This window comes from Mizuhopecten yessoensis, unplaced genomic scaffold (genome assembly GCF_002113885.1).
Source record: "Mizuhopecten yessoensis strain PY_sf001 unplaced genomic scaffold, ASM211388v2 scaffold3229, whole genome shotgun sequence".
Lineage (NCBI taxonomy): Eukaryota > Metazoa > Mollusca > Bivalvia > Pectinida > Pectinidae > Mizuhopecten > Mizuhopecten yessoensis.
In genome coordinates, this window is record NW_018404940.1 from 26860 (window position 1) to 49287 (window position 22428).

Genomic DNA, 22428 nt, shown 5'->3' on the forward strand with positions numbered 1-22428 from the left:
GGAAAATCACGAAATGAAAACGTTTTCATTTCAACTACGTAAGAGATGGTGCGGCTATAGCCTGATGCCCTCAGGCCGTCTGTCTGTGGAGAGATGTTTTTGCCAAACTCATTCTGTACCACCGTACAGCTATTGTTTTCTGTAAAACTGTTTACTTTTATTTAGAGAAGCAAAGTGTCTGAAGAAGCGTTTAGAGTAAACAGAATGTACAAAACCATCGTGTCTGGTTTAGACAAGATTTTCTTCATTTAGCTGAATCGTTTTGATTATTTTTCCTCACTCCTCGACGAAATTCACCACCTCTTACTGAAAGGCGAGCTGCCTGGGTGCCATCGTTATCGTTAGCTGTAATTAATTAGCGTACTTTTCGGATAAACATAAGCGCGTTTTCCTTCTGAATTATGCAAATGCAACCATCAACTTTTTATGCGTACATTTTGCATTGTAGTAATGCCTTCCTTTTATGTGACATCGTAACAGTTATTGTTATCCCTGGGTAGAAGTTCCATCTTCATCAGCCTCAGATTAGCAGTGCCATCTTCATCAGCCCCCGAGCAGCAGTGTCATCTTTATCAGCCTCAGAGTAGCAGTGCCATCTTCATCAGCCTCATAACAGTAGTGTCATCTTCATCAGCCTCAGAGTAGCAGTGTTATCTTCACCAGCCTCAGAGCAGCAGTGCCATCTTCATCAGCCTCAGAGTAGCAGTGCTATCTTCGGCAATGTTAGAATAGCAGTGCCATCTTCATCAGCCTCAGAGCAGCAGTGTCATCTTCATCAGTCTCAGAGCAGTAGTGCCATCTTCATCAGCCTTTGAGCAGCAGTGCCATCTTCACCAGCCTCAGAGCAGCATTGCCATCTTCATCAGCCTCAGAGCAGCAGTGCCATCTTCATCAGCCTCAGAGTAGCAGTGCCATCTTCGTCAATCTCAGAATAGCAGTGCCATCTTCATCAGCCTCAGTGTATCAGTGCCATCTTCATAAGCCTCAGAGTTGCAGTGCTATCTTCGTCAGCCTCAGAGTAGCAGTGCTATTTTGACATGTTTCTTCATTGAAATGCAATATTTATGTTGCTCCGCATAGCAATGCCATCTGTATCTGTTGCACTGTACGTAGCAGAACCTTTTTTTGTCTGTCTCAATGTATCAATACTATCTTTATCTGTCACAGCGTCGCAGTGTTATCTTACCTGTCTTGGCGTAACAGTGTCATCTTTATGTGTCTCAGATAAAACGTTCATTTTACGTTACCAAATTCCCGTGCTTGATAAATGCCAGTAGGTATTTAGAGTAGCTATACAATTCTGTCTGGCTACTATTGACTTGTACAACAAGCCATCATGCAATGACTTACCTTTGTTTAGATTTTACCAATGTTTACCTGTTCACAAAAACTCTCTGACGCACATCGGCTATACGGCACTCCATTATTGTGGGGCTTTAGATATACATTAGTAGGGTCATTTTTCCATTAAGCTTTTGTGAAGTATTGCTGTTATATTGATCGGATTTTGAAGTGTTATTCATGAAGCCTCAGCAAATGTTAATTTGCACATCATTATGACATTTATTGAATGCAGTTGTTAAATTATTAAGTATTTGGGTTCTCGTTGACTTAAAAAATTGCATAACAGGTTTTCGTTCTACTTAACAGGCATTTTAGAGATGTAGGGTCTGGAAAATATTTTAATTTATGTCATCTTACTTGTATGTTTTGAGTGTATGCGAAGAGTTTGTGTCGCGTCAATTAGGGAATCTGGTAAATCTGTGGTTTGGTTATTGACTAACATTTGTGTCACTAATTGTGAAGAGTGTAGTGTCTAGTGAGTATCAAGTGTGTTTGTCTCTATCTTAAGAGATGATAGAATCTAGTGAGAGCCTAGCGTTCCTGTCTCTTCCTGAAGAGATTGTAGCGGCTTGTGTTCGTGTCGCTATTTGTAAGGAGTGTACGATATGGTGAACGTCTGGAGCTCTTGTCACTTTGGGTAGAGATTGTAGGATCAGATAAGTTCTCAGCATGCCTATCTGTTAGTAGGTGTAAGATCTGAAGACTATCATTCCTGTCGCTACCTGTACATATTCTAGAGCTAGTAATTAACGCAATTACTGTTATGTCTGTGTCATCTGTTTCCAGTAAAACATATATTATCGTCGTTATGTAACTTATAAACATCATGTGTTGTTTACGTCACCCTAGACCGCCAGCTATACAGAAGATAACCATCATTATTTTGCCTGTTTTACTATACATTTTCCCGGAGGTATTTGTGGTGACATTGATGTTTTGGACCAATCGTATGCATTTATTTACATTTTGACAGCCAAAACAATTATCGGAGGCTAAAAAAGGGTGAGCAGTTATGTTGCAGCTGAAGAAGTACTCGCTATCTGTTCCCTGGCCTTGATGTTCTTCTCAACGTTATCCCTGCAGGTTGGGGAACGGGAAAAGAATACGCCTGCTGTTACCCACTGCATGTATCGTAGGAGGCGACTAATTTGGGAACCCCCTGCAGCATTGGGGATTTGCTTTGGTGTCCTCCATTTTGGGACACATAAGCGACCACAATAAATCTGCTGCGCCCATTGCAATATTTTGGATCTTTATCTTTCTTTCTACTTCTGACTACCTTTTTTTCCCATAGAGCCTTGCTTGGCAACACCTCACGTTCGTCCAGGTGAGGAAGGCAATGGGTTCTGTCCCCAGGCCGAGACACACCAAAGTCCTTAAAACTTGTGATTGTTGTTGCCTGCTGGGCGTTCGGCATTTGGGGGAATGGCAACAGCTAGTTCACCCGTTGTCAGTATAATGTGACCCGGTGGACTGCTGTGCTGGGTGCCTTCGTTATGGTTTTTGCAGTGAGATAGCACCATAAAGTCGGCATCAGATCCGCGCTTTCACAAGGAGGGAAGCACACCAACATTCTCTGTCTCCTGCATACACACACAGAGGCACACATACACTTAAACACACGGAGACACGTCTTTAGCTGTTGATAGGACGTTAAGCAAAGTTAAACCAAACCAAACCTTCTCAACGTTACATCACTTCATTGAATTTGGAAGACGTGCGTGTTTAAACCGATCCATTGAATAATAACTAATGACTCGTGTTACAATTTCCACATCATACATGACAGGATCACATTACAAAACGTTGAACTGTAATGAAATGATAGTGTTTTACGCTTCATTTTGTAGCTAAATGCTAGTATTAGGATGTAACAAAAGAGGAACGTAACACACACACATACATATGATTGCACTTTTAATATTTGAAAAAGGAATCAGTTAACCATAAACGAGTTACATGGCATCATACAGAAAACATATCTGTAGTGGTGAATGACTTGTTCAGAATGTCTTAGACAGTTGGTGACCTACACACTTAAGTTTTGATGAGAGACAAATTATGACTGGTTCCATACGTGGAACAGGAACACTTCCGGAACACCTGGTGTCGGGGTGTTAACTGGCGGTTCATGTTTGTTACTTTGTTTTGATTAATGTATTCTCTATATATGCATTGTTTGGTGCGAATTTGGGTTCTGATTTTCTGTCTGCGTGGTGAAATAAACATTTGAAAAGTGACAGAATACTATCAAAGTTTTATTCTTTTCAAAGTTCTCCTGTTTTCTCCTCTTTGTGAAAATACAGCAGAAATTGTATATTTCCCGTCTTTTATCCAGAAGACAAGCTACACATCTGGTCAAACATTTTTGTGCAACACAAATGGATTTCTGTCTTCAGTAATGTGGAACCAACACCTTCTTGTTGAGTTTGTTTCAATAATTGGTGGTATGACTTGGTAGTTGTTCAGCTGATCTTATGATGCCGTCTGGTTTATATAGCATATATTGGTGTATTGCACACTTCGAGGTAAAGCTTTGTCTGTACCCTAACACAATGTATATTGTAACACCATCAAGGTGCTAAAGGAGCAGAGCGCCAATGGACAGATCGTTATCCTGTCTGATTACCCAATGTATCGTAGTGTTCCATGTAAACACTTATGTGGTTGGTACATGTAGTACTTGGTTGGAACACAAGCAATCATCGGTGTGAAATGGCTTCCTTGTGTTATCATTCAACGTATGAATATAATGCACAGCTAAATTAAAATTAAAATTGAAGAACACCGACGTGTTCTGGTATAACATGCCGTACTCAGCATAGTTTTATTTGGTTAATTTTATCGTTTTCGTTCGGATTGTATGTGGACAGCACATCTATTTGATTATCCGGGTATTACCCGAGAAAAACGTCCATGCTACTTTTGATACCGTTATGTATATTGGTCACAACGTTCACTCGAAACGTCGTTTACTTGATATTTTTTGCAATGCTTTGTAGAATCAAGAGGATTTGGTCCTGAAATTGACACGTGCATTTCGCCGTATTTTGTCTCGCTCGGTGTATAAGATGTGTTGCTAGCCTGCGCGGCTGGAGGACCATTCATATCTCATTTACATTGATTACTAGAGTATTGCAGAATTACTTCCAGACGTGAGGTATAGAACTGGGAGGGTGAGAAATATAGCATTAATTTAGAAGATGTCGGTTTGATTCAGCGGGCGTAATTTTGAGCTGATGTTGTGATGAGAGGTAACGTTTGTTGGTTTTGTTCAAGAATTAAGTCCTGGCAACAGCCGAAGGTGTGAAGGGAGACATCGCAGAAAGGAAGGTTGAAAAGTGTAGATAATAAATCATACACGTCCCAAGTCGTGTAATGCGACAGTAGACCCATTAGGTCTTTTCAATGTCCACTTAGAAGAAGAAATCCACAATTCTGAAGTGGTCCCGACGTTAGATGCTTCATACGTATATAATGTAGGATTCCTAATAAGCTCCCACGTGTTAGGTATGTATATGAGAAAGCATAGGTTAAGCTAGGTCAACATAGTGATAGTGGCTTGTTGTTGGCTGACTCCTACAATGGTCTACACGTGTTATTTCGGTGGGGTATGATTAATTATTTCTTAAACATAACTTACCCGTGAAGGGTTATTGGATATTATAGCGGTAAGGGTTATGGGGTATGTGTAAAGCATTGATACCTTTATCACAGCGGTAAGGGTTATGGGATATTCCAATATTTATAAAGCATTGCAATCTTTATTATAGCGGTAAGGGTTATGGGGTATTCCAATATTTGCATAGCATTGATACCTTTATCATAGCGGTAAGGGTTATGGGGTATTCCAATATTTGCATAGCATTGATACCTTTATCATAGCGGTAAGGGTTATGGGGTATTCCAATATTTGCATAGCATTGATAGTTTTATTATAGCGGTAAGGGTTATGGGATATTTCAATATTTGTGAAGTATTGTAAGCTTTATTATAGCGGTAAGGGTTGTGGGATATTTGTTAAAAATTGTTAACATTATTATAGTAGGTGGTAACGTTTCTGGGGTATTTTAATATTTGTTAAGCAATATTTGGTCTTTAATTGCGATGCAGAAGTAGATTAATTGATACTTCAATATTATTTACTTTGTAATGTGCTGAAATATTATCATCTTATGTTGGGATCTTTTCATGCTGAAAAAAGTTTCACGGTAAAGTGAATATACATTTATAAACATGCCCCCTGCTTCAACAAATTTGTTCCGATAATTCTTAATAGAATTGTTTTTATCTTGACATTTAATCATATTATTAAAATGTCTTACATCAGTGATACTAGATAGAACCGTTATATACCGACCTGATCTTAACCGTGGATGGCGATTCCGGTTTGAAGATCATCTTTTACAATAAAAACCAATCGTTGTCTTACCTCAGCTCTTTACCTGTGCAGCATATTGTAGGCCAAGGATGAGCAATGTGTTACTACTAATCCGATTATAAGGACGTTACCTATTGTATGATATAGCGAAACTCTTACTCTTCCATATTCACCCCTGCAGCATTGAAACTATCGTATGAAGTATACACACCAATGAAAAAAGATTGCAGGACATTAAAATAATATTGCTGTTCAGGTACACTTGCGTTTACAATAATATATCTTTTTACGGGGTCGGTATTAAGAAGGCTTACTGCGAGGAGGCGCTGCTAGTTTTCTAAGTGTTATCCTGCGATGTATGTAATGAACAGTGTTCTTAAAGGGTTTGGACGACCAGCAGTGGTGACCAAAGCGCTTATCGGCAAATGCTTTTGATTCTCAAATGTTTCGTTGTTGGTTTTATTTGACCAATATTAGAAATACAATAATTATTAAGTAAAACAAATCAAACAGCATTTCAAACGCGTATCTTGCATTCAAAAACAGATTACTTAGCAGCTTTGTTCACATATGACAATGAGCAAGGGAACATTGTAAACGTAAAAGAATATTTTATTTTCTATGCAAAGGGTTATCATATGTTTTTGCTGGAACTGCCAAAATATTTATTTCATAAAACTAGTAACCCCTACGACACCTCCACAAGTAAATGACTTAACTGCATGTTGACATTTCAAAGCTTGAAAAAGACATACTTGTATCTTTTAAAGCAATAAGTGCAATTTAAGTTACAAGTTGTGAAAATAAACTTCAAACGCTTACTCGTATTAATTCCTCCTGTGAAAAGGCTATGCAAGTACCGACTTAAAAAGCATGCATTTTGTTAGTTTGATTTGTGGGGGTTAATATCAAGTAATTAAATCTTTCGACGGAATAGTGAACAACAGATAGTTATGTTTCAGATGGTAATTGCGTTTAAAACATTTTTTCATCTACATTTATCATTGCATAACTGCACTTTATTATAGATCATTGATTCATGAAACATTGGAAGGTGAAGTTAGTGCATTCAATACGTTGGCTCTCTATCTTTAACTACAAAAGCAAACTTAATGACTTGTAGATTCCTTGTTTGCATTCCAATGCTTGAAATATTTCTGGTATAATTTGAAATAGGTATTTGTTAATTATGATAATATTGACAATATGTCACCCAAAGGGATATTATATTAGAGAATTTAGACTCACCATTGAATATTAGATAGTTATATTAGGGCATCTAAGCTAATCAACGAAGAAGCGTTATGTAACGCAAATATCAACATGCATTGACTATTTCTGTTTAACAAAAATATCAGCTTTTCAAGTAACCGTATTTCAGTATCCATAAGAAACAATGCAATGCCTTGTGTATGAAACATAGATATTGTAATGTATCGATAAATATTGATATTACTTAACACATATAGTTTGGAAATGGTTGATATATACTTTTGAGACCACACGCTTATTAGTATTGCTATTTTTATGTAGCTCATTGTTTTCCATGCTTCTACATGTATTAAAAACAAGAAACCAATCTGATAAGACCTTTACAGAGAAGTGCGTTTGATTAAGACGAAAACCTAACGTAAAGGTTACAAAACATTTGACAAAATGGCTTTTAAGTTGTAAGTTTAGGGTAAATATCCAGCGGGTAAATCTAATCTTTTATGACAAATACCATTCATAGATGTTCTTTACCATTTTTTCCAGACAAGATGTCCTCAATCATCTCCTCAATACCTCCCGGTACGACTCGAGTATAGCCCCGAATTTCGAGCAAGGTAAGTAGTGCTAGACATTATTGTTTTACAATTCGATGATAGCCTCGAGGTTTGTGCTCGGTGAGTACGGCAACGCATTGTTTTTCCACTACTCAAAATTGTTGTTATCTCTCATTTCTGTGTATCTATGGCATACCTATGCAGAGTAAGAAATGGGTGAACGACTTTTCTTTTCTACACCCCATTTTACGTGCGTGACTTTACAATGGGTAGACAATGACATGACGTCACGAAATTTGGAACATTCAGATGTGGCGATGCGGAATCTGCGACACCTTTTATTCTTTCTGAGCTACTTCTCGAGATTGGAATTAAAGCAAAATATTATTTCTTGCCCAAAGGTGAAGCATAAGGGCAATTTAATCCTCTGGATTGTAAAATTTAGTTTAAAACCCCAGAAAGCGTCAGTTTTTACCCAATTTGGAAAAAACAAACATGGTGGAATTTCCCTATCCTACACCCTTTTGCATCAAGGGGTCAAATTGTTTTTGAGTTCAGAGAAGGACATTTCGAGATGCAAGTAGAGAAATGCGAGTAAAATAATAATAATAACTAAATCAAAGACATTAAACAAAATGTTGGTTTGACCAATCTGTTACATGGCCTTCTCTGCGAACTAACAAAAAAAAAAAAAAAAAAAAAAAAAAAATATATATACATTGTACCTTGTGAGCATACTTAAACATTTATACTTTCTGAAAGTTTCCGATAGTCACAAAATGGAACAATGGAATTTGATATGTTTTGCGTGGTATAAACATTTGAATTACCTGATCGATTTGAATTGATCAAATAGAATAAATTGAAGGATTCGCCTATTCCAATGAGGTTACTTATTAAATTATCTTTAGATGAAATTGCTAAGGTTTTTTTTTCCTTTCGTATCCAAGTTTATAAAACTCTTTGAAACAACCGATTCAATATGCATACCCTAACGTGATATGTATGGTCGTTAACTATTCAAGGCTACACCATTTTTACTTAACTACCTGTAATGTCATCTGTATGAATTGATAGAATCACAAATATAATCACGAAACCGACGCACCATGGGATATGCGATCACAACGAACAAAAGCAAATAGGTATATAATAATACATGTGCACATACTTAAATCAAGAAAAAAAGTTTATGTTATTACTATAATGAAAATATCTCAACAAACTAAAAGAAAGGGTTGCTTGCGCTTTTGCACACACAAGCTCCGCAGGAAATCATTGTTTCTGCTATGGGCTTAGCGATCGCTTTGTCAGGATAATGAGACCTCTTGTGAATTTAGAGGCTGTCGAATATCATCAATTCAGGTGCCTACACGTCGACGAGCATTTTCGAAATTTATCGTATGAGTGTTTGAACAGATCTTGAAACTTCGGTAACTGACAAGGTATTTGTGTAGCGTGTTTCAATTCACCACAGCGACATTTTTTCCGACGTATTAAAGTGTTACACCCATGGCCGACTGTTTATGGTTCCCGTGAGGCCAATATCGCTGTGATATTATACGTGACATGGCCTGATCCGGCCTGACGTGATGCCAGTAAGTGGCTATCGATTGCTCCCTCGTGGCATGTATACAATGGTTATAACGGGAGGGGTGACAGCGACAAAATGGCCGATATTACAGATATATTTTACACGGTAATGTAATTGAGCTTGTATGACTCTAATCACATTTTATTAAAAATGAGTTGATCGAGTTACAACCAGGAAGTGTGATAAGACCGTATGTAATGGTTATATCAGTTGTAATATTGATTACAAATTTATTTCATGACGGTATACTTCGCCGTGACCTCCTTTTTGCTTTCAAAAAATTCATTTGGTTCTCTGATCCCATGGAACAGTTGTGTGATGGTATTAAGGACTCCTGACCTTGACCTTCGCCCACTTGTTGTTTGTAGCTTTTTAGCGTGACAGTGACCTGATTTTGACAACTACATTCCAATCAGTTCTTTCCGTGCTGATTGAAATATGACCCAGCAAAGTAATGGACGAATTGTGGCGAGTCTATAATTACTAGGACTCGATCATCTCCTCTATTCCCCGGATAAGATTACTACGATTGATAGCCAATTTCGGTCAATACAAATTTACTATGACACGAGCTCCCATCAGACGTAGTACTCTTGTGCGGAGGAAGCTGAACAATCTGACCACATGTTACGTACTTAATATGTCAGCAGACGACGATTTGTCACGGATTATACTTAATATCTAGAGAGGTTAATATATATCACCATCTTACAGATTAATCCAACGACGACGTGACGACATGTCAGTATCACATATGAAAAATGACGCGATGATGTTATAACAAATATTTTCTAATACTGGAATAGATACTTGGAATCTACTTTGTTCAGTCGGTTAAGATGAAAGGCCAATAAGAAATTATCTTACCTTTGAAAGCTCTAACTTAAGTTATAACTCTTATACAGTACTTAGGATTTAAAACAAATTATGGTTGTTTTCAATTATTATAAAAAATGCTTGCATAAGAAGGCAAAGTATTTCAAGGCAAATCGTAGTCCCCCACCGGTAATGATTTAATGATTTCCATAAAATCTGGTTACCGGAGTTGAAATAGTATTTTTTTCAAAAGGGTAAGATCAAATGTCAAAGCAAAGGTCAAAGTGAGGTCATAATGACCTACATTTTGTACTCCGTCATCCCAAGACGTCCTTGTGCACCATATCTGGTTACTTCAGATGAAAAAGTATAGAACATATGCCCCGGACAATCATTTTCAAAAGAGAAGATTAAAGGTCAAGTCATACGTCACAGTGACCTAATTCTTGTACTCTGCACTTCGCCATCCAAAGATGTCCTTGTACACACAATCTGGTTACTCCAGATGAAACAGTTAAAAAGAATTGCCCCGGACAATCATTTTCAAAGTAAAGGTCAAAGGTGTAGTCATATGTCAGAGTGACAACCTAATCCTTCCACTCTGTGCTCCGTCATTGTAAGATGTCCTCGTACACCAAATCTGGTTGCTTCATGTGAAATAGTATAGAAGACATATCCCGGACAAACATTTTCAAAAGTCAAGGTCAAAGGTCAAGTCATAGGTCACCTCATTCTACACTCCGCCATCCCAATATGTCATTGGGAACCAGTGGGGAACAAATAAGTATAACTGGTTTAGAACTCATAGATAAGCTGGGCGCTGATTTATTAATGCAGTTCCAGTCATGCGGTTTACAACATCGCTAGTGCGCAATTTTACCATATACAAACAGGTTTTTGGGGGTCGGATTTTGCGAAACATATTTTGTATCCTGCACTGCAGCAAATTGTCATAATAATCGTATTTAATGTAATACTGAAAGAACGATTTTTTTTTAACATTTATGAGGTCATACCAAATTTGGATTTAGACAATTCAATGGATCGCGTCATGCTATGTTGTATAGCTCTTTGCAGCCATTCACTACAAATGTCACTTAGGTGTTGTCCCATAAGGTGTATGTACTTTTAACGCAAACTTTGTTTTATGTTGCGTTATGCTGCGTCAGAGCTATGTCCAAAGGGTGACCAGACGTGACACACATATATCATATCTCCAAAAGACAAGTGTTGCTATTTTTCTGTAAATACAAATTTTATTGATTTTTGTCAGAGACATTCTCTTCTAACCGCTGCTAAAAAGAAATTCGGAAAACAATGACATTTTTAACCCATGGCCAGCCTGCAATCAGCTCATGCATGATTTTAGTGGTCTTCTATCCGAAACCTTGAGTATGCTTATTTAAATGCCTAGATTTACTTACTGGTCTAATTGCCCAAGTAAAATCCTGTTCTTTATATCATGGTTGATTCGTACTCTTTAAAATCGATATAATATTTTCAATAATTAACACGTTAGGAGGGTCGTCTATGCCCTACTGAACAAGTGTTAACATATGAACGACGAACTTTGCCGACAACAACAGACGTCTTCAAGCAACAAGCATGCCACACAAATTATTTTGAAACGCCAGAAAGAGTACGGGACATCCTAATCTATGCTATCTATATGCCAAAAATCACATGTTCACCAAGAAACCTTTAAAGTTATGGACAGTTGACTGAATTCAACTTCGTCTGATCGACGTCGTGTCACATGTGTGTATATTGATATGCCGACTAACCAAGCGTCGACAGAACTATCTTTAAAATCATCATTATAATAACAGATGTGCTGTTCATGTGACTTTAATACACTTTTTAACGAAATTTCATTTTGATATGTTGAAATTAATGAACTTCTGATGAATGTACATTTTACGACGTGTCACATGCGTGTAGCTTCACCGATGAAGCTCTATTAAGTAAGAACCATCTGAACATGTGTTGTTCATACGAATATTACACGTCAAAATGTACTAAGCTGCAGTTTGAAAAATAGAAGTTCCAACTGAAACTGTTGACAGCCAAGTGTAGAATTGTCTGAATTGAAAATGTTTTTGTAGGTCTAGAAAGAATGTTGAGGTCAACCATTCTGAGATTATCAAAAGATCATCTATTATTTGAAAATAATTATAGAGTAAAAGAGTCACTGCCAAGCAGAAGTTGTTAATTGACCGACAGTATCAAATTCCTGTCTGTCTTTGGTAAATGTATGGTATTGTCGACTGATAAATGACAATCTGTGTATTACTAGACCTCAAAGGTATATCGATTTGTGGTAGGTTCCATGATAAAACAGAACGTTATTATGACCTGAAGGTTTCGTTTCGATTATCTTTGTGTTCTCAGCGGTATTGCTTTCAAATGATACAGATAGTAGAACTCTCAGTTGTTTAGCCCTGAGTCATAATTTGAGATTGGGATTACAAGGCACGCAATCCAATTACGCCCTAACCGACATTGTATATCGGTAGCCGCTCCATTTTCCTTGAATAAACTCCAAACAGTTTATTTATGAAAATATTCATTCATAGAGGACTAATTTGCTTTGATCAATTTCAAGTTTTGTTAATATTTTGTATTTACATTTTTAATACTTACTGTAGAATCATTTATTTTCATGGGGTTAAAATGTCATGGTTTTCATTGGCTAGCCTGTTTCAAGGACATTATATTTCGCTAATTTCTGATTTTCCCCTATCCATATCATACCAAATTTATGTTTTCGTGGGGATTTAATTTCGTGGATTATTGTTAACCACGAAATAAACAACATTTAATGTCCCACGAAAATTTATGATTTTACAGTATGTAGCAATTTCTTTATGTTGCGAGATATATTTGGTCTATCGTACATGTTATGTACTTCTGTTCTCTTGTAAGGACTAGATGATATACATTGTAAGCGGTAATCAACATTCGTGTACAGTGTACCTACATTAAGATAATAATTTTTCATTCTAAGCTGTTCCGTTACACATTACATAAACAGTTTGTAATGCGATTTTCTGTCGGAATTTCCTTAAGTCTCCTGATGATCTGACATAGAAAACAAACACGACACAGCTGTAACAACTGTTTAATCCGTAATCTAGTTGACCCGGAATGTTGCCCTTTGTACGATCTGGCTTTGAACACATCTTTAACAGATTTGAACAGGACTGTTTTTTACATTCCATGCCAGCCTCGTACGATTTGGTTGTATTATCGTTGATCTCTTAAACCTGTCAATTTGGTCGAGTTTATTATTATGTTATCCTCCTGCAATTAAGTTGTATTGGTAAAACACTGTAAATAAAGCAAACAATTAACGTGTTTTTTTCACGCAACATATGTTATCATATTCTCTGTTTTCCTATGTTTCAGGTTTCAGGTTTTATACTTAAGCTCTTAATGTTACACTTTCTTTAACCGCTGGTGTATCTATGTTTCCTATGGATACCAAATAAAAAGCATATCTTCACCTTTATTTTGAATGACCTTTTTGGTGCGATTGGTATAACTCCATGTTTCATGTTTTGAATGATAACTGATCGATCACTGCGTACAGGTATTAATAAGCACTATGTGCAATATAGCGTATAACGTGTTGATTTCTTTTCACGAGAATATTACTATCATTTAAAAAGGTCGTAGGGTTTAAACATATGTTATTGATTGACAAAAATTACAATGAGAAAAAGACCAGGTATTTCGGAAGGAGAAGCGTATCTCGCTTCATCGACGACACCAGCCATGTAAATCTAGGTCAAATCCAAGTAATGCCACCTTCTCACATCTAGAACTCTGGAAGTAACAACAAAACCATGAGGTATACTAATGGGCATAATCGAAAACATCCACTTTCATGAATAGTGCACAAAGAACTGGAAGAAATTGATTGTCCCGGTTATTCCTTAATATATGCCAATCGGGAAGTTCGCAATTGTCTTTCTACCAAGCATCACATATTGCTTAATGAGAACATATCTTCAATGTTAAAGTCTTTGTTTTTCTTATCAATAGATTCTGCGTAACACTTCAATGGTTCAGCATATCGCTTTTTTTGACATATGCCATTTTACTTTGTATTTTAGACACAGCGACAAATGTGACAATACAGCTGTTTGTGCGCAGTATACATTCAATACGCGAGATATCCATGGTGAGTTTTTTTTACCGTATTGATCTAAGCCTGGTACGCCGGGTTAGGCTGTAGTACTATGTGACTGTTTTACCGTATTGATCTAAGCCTGTTACGCCGGGTTAGGCTGTAGTACTATTTGAGTTTGTTTACCGTATTGATCTAAGCCTGATACGCCGAGTTAGGCTGTAGTACTATGTGAGTTTGTTTATCGTAATTATCTAAACCTGTTACGCCGAGTTAGGCTGTAGTACTATGTGAGTTTATTACCGTTTTGATATAAGCCTGTTATGCCGAGTTAGGCTGTAGTACTATGTGAGTTGTTTTACCGTTTTGGTCTAAGTCTGTTACGCCGAGATAGGCTGTAGTACTATGTAACTGTTTTACCGTATTGATCTAAGCATGTTACGCCGAGTAAGGCTGTAGTACTATGCGAGTTTGTTTACCGTATTGATCTAAGCCTGTTACGGCGAGTTAGGCTGTAGTACTATACGAGTTTGTTTAACGTATTGATCTAAGCATGTTGCGTCGAGTTAGGCTGTAGTAATGTGTGAGTGTTTTACCGTATTGATATAAGCCTGTTACGCCGAGTTAGGCTGTAGTACTATGTGAGTTGTTTTACCGTTTTGGTCTAAGTCTGTTACGCCGAGATAGGCTGTAGTACTATACGAGTTTGTTTAACGTATTGATCTAAGCCTGTTACGGCGAGATAAGCTGTAGTACTATAAGAGTATGTTTAACGTATTGATCTAAGCCTGTTACGGCGGGTTAGGCTGTAGTACTATGTGACTGTTTTAACGTATTGATCTAAGCCTGTTACGACGGGTTAGGCTGTAGTACTATGTGACTGTTTTAACGTATTGATCTAAGCCTGTTACGCCGGGTTAAGCTGTAGTACTATGTGACTGTTTTACCGTATTGATCTAAGCCTGATACGCCGAGTTAGGCTGTAGTACTATGTGAGTTTGTTTACCGTATAGATCTAAGCATGTTACACCGAGTTAGGCTGTAGTAATATATGAGTTTTGTTACCGTAATGATCTAAGCCTGTTACGCCTAGTTAGGCTGTAGTACTATGTGTGTTTAATTACCGTATTGATATAAGCCTGTTACGCCGTGAAAGGATGTAGTACTATGTGAATTTATTTACCGTACTGATCTAAGCCTGTTATGCCGAGGTAGGCTGTTGTACTATGTGAGTTTTGTTACCATATTGATCTAAGCCTGTTACGGCGGGTTAGTCTGTAGTTCTATGTCATTGTTTTGACCGAATTAATCTAAGCCTGTTACGCCGGGTTAGTCTTTAGTTCTATGTAATTGTTTTGACCGTATTGATCTAAGCCTGTAACGCCGGGTTAGGCTGTAGTTCTATGGGATTGTTTTGACCGTATTGATCTAAGCATGTTACGCCGGGTTAGGCTGTAGTACTATGTGAATCTTGTTTCCGTACTGATGTAAGCCTGATACGCCGAGGAAGGCTGTAGGACTATGTGAGTTTGTTTAACGTATTGATCTAAGCATGTTACGCCGAGTAAGGCTGTAGTACTCTGCGAGATTGTTTACCGTATTGATATCTAAGCCTGTTGCGTCGAGTTAGGCTGTAGTACTATACGAGTTTGTTTAACGTATTGATCTAAGCATGTTACACAGAGTTAGGCTGTAGTAATATATGAGTTTTGTTACCGTAATGATCTAAGCCTGTTACGCCTAGTTAGGCTGTAGTACTATGTGAATCTTGTTTCCGTACTGATGTAAGCCCGTTACGCCGAGGTAGGCTGTAGTACTATGTGAGTTGTTTTACCGTTTTGGTCTAAGTCTGTTACGCCGAGATAGGCTGTAGTACTATGTAACTATTTTACCGTATTGATCTAAGCATGTTACGCCGAGTAAGGCTGTAGTACTATGCGAGTTTATTACCGTTTTGATATAAGCCTGTTACGCCGTGAAAGGATGTAGTACTATGTGAATTTATTTACCGTATGGATATAAGCCTGTTACTCCGTGACATGCTGTAGTACTATGTGAATTTTGTTACCGTAATGATCTAAGCCTGTTACGCCTAGTTAGGCTGTAGTACTATGTGAATCTTGTTTCCGTACTGATGTAAGCCTGATCTAAGCATGTTGCGTCGAGTTAGGCTGTAGTACTAGGTGAGTTGTTTTACCGTTTTGATCTAAGTATGTTACGCCGAGTTAGGCTGTAGGACTATGTGAGTTTGTTTAACGTATTGATCTAAGCATGTTACGCCGGGTTAGGCTGTAGTTCTATGTGATTGTTTTGGCCGTATTGATCTAAGCCTGTTGCGTCGAGTTAGGCTGTAGTAATGTGTGAGTGTTTTACCTTATTGATATTAGCCTGTTACGCCGTGATAGGCTGTAGTACTATGTGAGTTTATTTACCGTATTGATATCTAAGCCTGTTGCGTCGAGTTAGGCTGTAGTACTAGGTGAGTTGTTTTACCGTTTTGATCTATGTCTGTTACGCCGAGTTAGGCTGTAGTATTATGTAAGTTGTTTTGCCGTATTGATCTACGCCTGTTACGCCGATTTAGGCTGTAGTCCTATGCGAGTTGTTTTACCGTTTTGATATAAGCCTGTTACGCCGGGTTAGTCTTTAGTTCTATGTGATTGTTTTGCTCGTATTGATCTAAGCCTGTTTCTCCGGGGTAAGCTGTAGTTCTATGTGATTGTTTTGACCGCATTGATCTAAGCCTGTTACGCCGAGGTTGGCTGCAGTACTATGTGAGTTTTGTTACCATATTGATCTAAGCCTGTTACGGCGGGTTAGTCTGTAGTTCTATGTCATTGTTTTGACCGAATTAATCTAAGCCTGTTACGCCGGGTTAGTCTTTAGTTCTATGTGATTGTTTTGCCCGAATTGATATAAGCCTGTTACGCCGGGTTAGTCTTTAGTTCTATGTGATTGTTTTGCCCGAATTGATATAAGCCTGTTACGCTGTGAAAGGCTGTAGTACTATGTGAATTTTGTTTCCGTACTGATGTAAGCCTGTTACGCCGAGGTAGGCTGTAGGACTATGTGAGTTTGTTTACCGTATTGATCTAAGCATGTTACACAGAGTTAGGCTGTAGTAATATATGAGTTTTGTTACCGTGTTGATCTAAGCCTGTTACGCCGAGTTAGGCTGTAGTACTATGTGAGTTTGTTTATCGTAATTATCTAAACCTGTTACGCCGAGTTAGGCTGTAGTACTATGTGAGTTTGTTTATCGTAATTATCTAAACCTGTTACGCCGAGTTAGGCTGTAGTACTATGTGAGTTTGTTTATCGTAATTATCTAAACCTGTTACGCCGAGTTAGGCTGTAGTACTATGTGAGTTTGTTTATCGTAATTATCTAAACCTGTTACGCCGAGTTAGGCTGTAGTACTATGTGAGTTTGTTTATCGTAATTATCTAAACCTGTTACGCCGAGTTAGGCTGTAGTACTATGTGAGTTTGTTTATCGTAATTATCTAAACCTGTTACGCCGAGTTAGGCTGTAGTACTATGTGAGTTTGTTTATCGTAATTATCTAAACCTGTTACGCCGAGTTAGGCTGTAGTACTATGTAAGTTGTTTTACCGTATTGATCTACGCCTGTTACGCCGAGTTAGGCTGTAGTACTATGTGAGTTTGTTTATCGTAATTATCTAAACCTGTTACGCCGAGTTAGGCTGTAGTACTATGTAAGTTGTTTTACCGTATTGATCTACGCCTGTTACGCCGAGTTAGGCTGTAGTACTATGTGAGTTTGTTTATCGTAATTATCTAAACCTGTTACGCCGAGTTAGGCTGTAGTACTATGTGAGTTTATTTACCGTATTGATATAAGCCTGTTACGCCGTGAAAGGCTGTAGTACTATGTGAATTTTGTTTCCGTACTGATCTAAGCCTGTTACGCCGAGGTAGGCTGTAGCACTATGTGAGTTTGTTTACCGTATAGATCTAAGCATGTTACACCGAGTTAGGCTGTCGTAATATATGAGTTTTGTTACCGTGTTGATCTAAGCCTATTACGCCGATTTAGGCTGTAGTACTATGTGAGTTTTGTTACCGTATTGATCAAAGCCTGTTACGCCGAGTTAGGCTGTAGTACTATGTGAGTTTTGTTACCGTATTGATCAAAGCCTGTTACGCCGAGTTAGGCTGTAGTACTATGTGAGTTTGTTTATCGTAATTATCTAAACCTGTTACGCCGAGTTAGGCTGTAGTACTATGTGAGTTTATTTACCGTATTGATATAAGCCTGTTACGCCGAGTTAGGCTGTAGTACTTTGTGAGTTTGTTTACCGTATTGATCTATGCCTGTTACGCCGAGTTAGGCTATAGTAATATGTGAGTTTTGTTTCCGTATTGATCTAAGCCTGTTACGGAAGGTTAGGCTGTAGTACTATCTAGTAGATCTAGTGAACAACCGATTACAAGCTGAACACTAATTCAAAGCAGCCTAATTCTGTTATTTGTCTTATTCTTGTCAATGATCATCAATTCTTTTCGATGTTATTACAAAATTTATTATTATAAGCCACACATCTAGACTCTTATCTAATTGGTCTCGTCTGGCTAGTTTTATCTCGGAAGGGTCATCTGTTCAATTTCATATGTACCATTTGTCTAGAACCTCATCTGGCTACTGTTCGTGGTCTAAGTATAAACAAATGTCGAATTGCACTCTGGTTCAAATATAGCCGGTTTATTTAACCCCTTACACACGGCTGGGATAATTGCCCTATAGTTTCCTTATCATCTTGTCAGGTCTTATCTGTAAAATATGTGTAACAGAGATCTTGACACTCCATTGTTATTGCTATTATCGGTGTTACCTGCATTGACACAGACTCACCGTAATATTCTCTAAAGAATTTTATATTGCGTTTTCCGCAAATCGGTTCAATAAACCATAAAGTTCTATTTGCAACCTGAAGTTTGTTCAGTATGACGGCTTTGTATAATAATAATGAAATAATGTTTTGTGAATAGCAAAATAACATTTCTCGATTAACGTATTTTAGAAGCGTTGGTATGATTAGAAAACGACATTATGCTATTGTTATTATGCGAACCTTGTGTATGTTTGCAAGGGCTGAAAACAGACTGGAACAAAGAGACCTTTTTAAAGAAATTATTGCCAATGAATAACATTGTTACTTTCCAATACTGAAAACAATTTGAAAGACGAAATAATACTGTAATCTAATTTGATAACATCAAACATTATATACTAGCGTAAGCCATCTACATACAACAGACCATTCCATGAATTCGACATTGTTTCGAGTTTGAGTTCAAGAGCTCTGCTAACCGATAGCTGATAGAGTTTTCCCTGGCAAAGGTATGAGAATTTTATACATTATACCTTTTTTATAACACCATGAATTTCAGGATTTTTCTGTGGACATCTTTCTTCGACAAAAATGGACTGATCCTCGCCTTGTATTCATCAATATGACCGATATCACACGGCTCGAGCTGGACCAGAAACTTATAGATAAGGTCTGGGTCCCCGACACAATCTTCACCAATGAGAAAGAGGCAGCTGTCCATTCTATCACTGTTCCCAACAAACTTATGCACCTGTACCAGAATGGTACCGTGTTTTACAGCGCTAGGTAAATATCAAATCTTCTCCAAAATAGTACTGAGTTCTATATCGCCAGGTAAATACACACTTTTACACCTGTACTAGAATAGTACCGTGTTTTACGGCGATAGGTAAATATCAAATCTTCTCCAAAATAGTACTGGGTTCTATATCGCCAGGTAAATACACACTTTTACACCTGTACCAGAATGGTACCGTGTTTTACAGCGCTAGGTAAATATCAAAATCTTCTTTAAAATAGTACTGAGTTCTATATCGCAAGGTAAACACACACTTTTATACCGAAACTATTGTGTTTTATAGCACATTTACCAGATACTTTACAACATGTAAATAATAAATATTGCAAGATCGGCATCGTGTTCTACGGCGACAAGTAAACATCACAGCGCCTGCACATGTTTCCTAAATTGTGCAACCTTGTACTCGTCGTTCTAATAAGATCTGAACGTATTTTATTAAGGTATAAAAAATAAGAGTTTTCCGTTTTGTTTCAAATCAGGATTGGGATGACCCTGAGCTGCCACATGGAACTACAGAAGTATCCTTTGGACTCACAGTTCTGTCCCTTTTACATGGAAAGTTGTAAGTACGCTGTATGCTGTGTCAGTGTATGTGAGAGAACGTGTATCACTTTGCAAACTCGAGTGCCGGAAAGTTATAGCTACTTTTAAATCATATTCAACATATTGTTGCACACTGCACTCTGAGTATTCCTCGTTCTGACTTATTAAAAAAAATGTGTATTGGCTTTGCAAATGGTTATCTTGAATATATTGGCTCTGTTCCTTTAAACGTGTGCGACAGATGTTTATAGCTATCAAGATGCAGTCTATGCTGGCGTATGTTACATTGTGTATGACCATCCCAGCTCTTCTCATCATGTCGTGTTAAAAGAGTTGTGTGTAACGTCCGGATTGACGTTCTATCCATTATGACAATTAGGGTTGTATATACACACCCGGGCTCTGATGATTATTGCCTGTTGAGTAGGTTACATATAAATATCAGGATCACTAGTTTTTGCATGTGCAATGACATTTGTGTTACATCCAGATCCTGCTCGTATTAAACATGCGAACATTTATGTTATCATCCGGCCTAACGTAAGGTATCCAATACGGATTTTTCATTTTGTCTATAAAGACAGTCACTTAATTAAATTTTGTGTTCTGCTTCAAAAAGGTAAAAACAAGCAAAGACACATTTTGCAACCTACATTTAATCCTTTAACACGTCCTTTCTAGTCGTTCTGGGGTATAACCTTCATACACTAGCATAGAACAGTTTTATAGTAATCCATCCTTGTATTCATGTCGAAAAAGTAAAATATAGATAAACCTCTTATATGATTAAAAGCCGTCTTGCAATAGTCATCTTTGTTGTTGTGGTACTAAATAATAAAACCACGAGATGTTACCAGTCATAACCAGTCTACCCGATAGATGCGTTGAGGTTTCAGACCGACCTTTGTTCTGTTCTTGGTGATTTACATTGGTCTATGCATTTTTGTTTTATTGATACAATAAACTGATGTCAGCACTATCATTATATAGAATAAGTACATTGGGAAAAGTGTTAATGATCAGTTTTGTAAAGAAGAGTGTTGCAATTGATTAAGGGAACGTCACCTTCTCTACTTTGTTTTTTTCAGACGGATACACGACTGAAAACCTGATATTCCACTGGGATACCACTAAGGCTATGGAAATAACGGAAGTAGAACTACCTCAGTTCTTCATCGAATCTGACCCTTATTTCGACCGCTGCGACAAAGACTATGGCGAAGGTAAGAAATGTCGTCAGGTCTTTATTGAGAAACCACCTGAACACTCAGTAAAGAAGCAACTATTACAAATATAGTAACCCAATACATAAGCCAAGGAAAATAATAGTTTACTTACAAATAGACATTTATTTCATTTAGTTCGGGACTCGTCAATTATATTAAGACCTTTGTGAAAGAGTTGCGAAACTTTGTGGAGATGAAGGGGGAGTGCGCCTCTAATTCCTATGTACCGTTAAAACTTTACATTTAGAGGTTGTCCGGTAGTTTTAGATAATGAATATGATAAAGAAAGGTTTTAACTTGTGTTTTAATAGTCAGTGATGTGTCAACAACCTACCTGTTTCATAAGAAAAAAAATATGTTATGTTGATATGGTAGAGTGGTAATTAATTAGCTGCATGTTGATCACGGTGAAAGGTGATAGTATAAATGTATATCAATAACATTTTATAGTTAAACGTGCGTTTTTATATTCAATCAGCTGGCATTTTCACTTGTCTGGAGGGTGGTGTACTGTTGAGAAGGAACACTGGGTATTACGTTATACAAGTGTTCGTACCAAGCATCCTTATTGTCATTCTGTCGTGGGTCTCGTTTTGGATCGACATTGACTCGACAGCAGCGAGGATTTCATTGGGTGTCCTCACAGTGCTCACCATGACAACGCAGAGTGCCGGTGCACGCTCTCAGCTTCCGCGTGTGTCATACGTAAAGGCTATCGACGTATGGATGGCAACCTGTCTGTTCTTCGTGTTTGGAGCTTTAATCGAATTTGCATATGCAAATGTGACATTAAGAGGGAAAAAGAAAATGAATGGTGCTCCAACAGCTGTCCAAGGAAGTTCTGTAAGTGTTAGTATTGTGGAATATACGATAGTCGAACTTCCGCTGAAAAACATATACACATGCGTTCGCTTGAAATCTTAAGCTAGTAGGGCACCTGTTTTACACTTTTAACACCATGATGATCGA

At 37.7% G+C, this 22428-nt stretch overlaps 1 protein-coding gene across 2 annotated transcripts in view; it reads left to right on the top strand.

Moving 5' to 3' along the window:
• LOC110447113 (glycine receptor subunit alpha-3-like) overlaps positions 1-22428 on the top strand; it is a 48751-nt gene that overhangs the window by 21528 nt on the left and 4795 nt on the right. For both annotated transcript variants that reach the window (XM_021492564.1, XM_021492565.1), the window contains 6 exons: positions 7481-7551; positions 14020-14087; positions 19448-19674; positions 20170-20252; positions 21322-21456; positions 21938-22302. In XM_021492564.1, coding sequence (XP_021348239.1) covers positions 7481-7551; positions 14020-14087; positions 19448-19674; positions 20170-20252; positions 21322-21456; positions 21938-22302 — 949 coding nt within the window. The remainder of the gene's footprint in view (positions 1-7480; positions 7552-14019; positions 14088-19447; positions 19675-20169; positions 20253-21321; positions 21457-21937; positions 22303-22428) is intronic.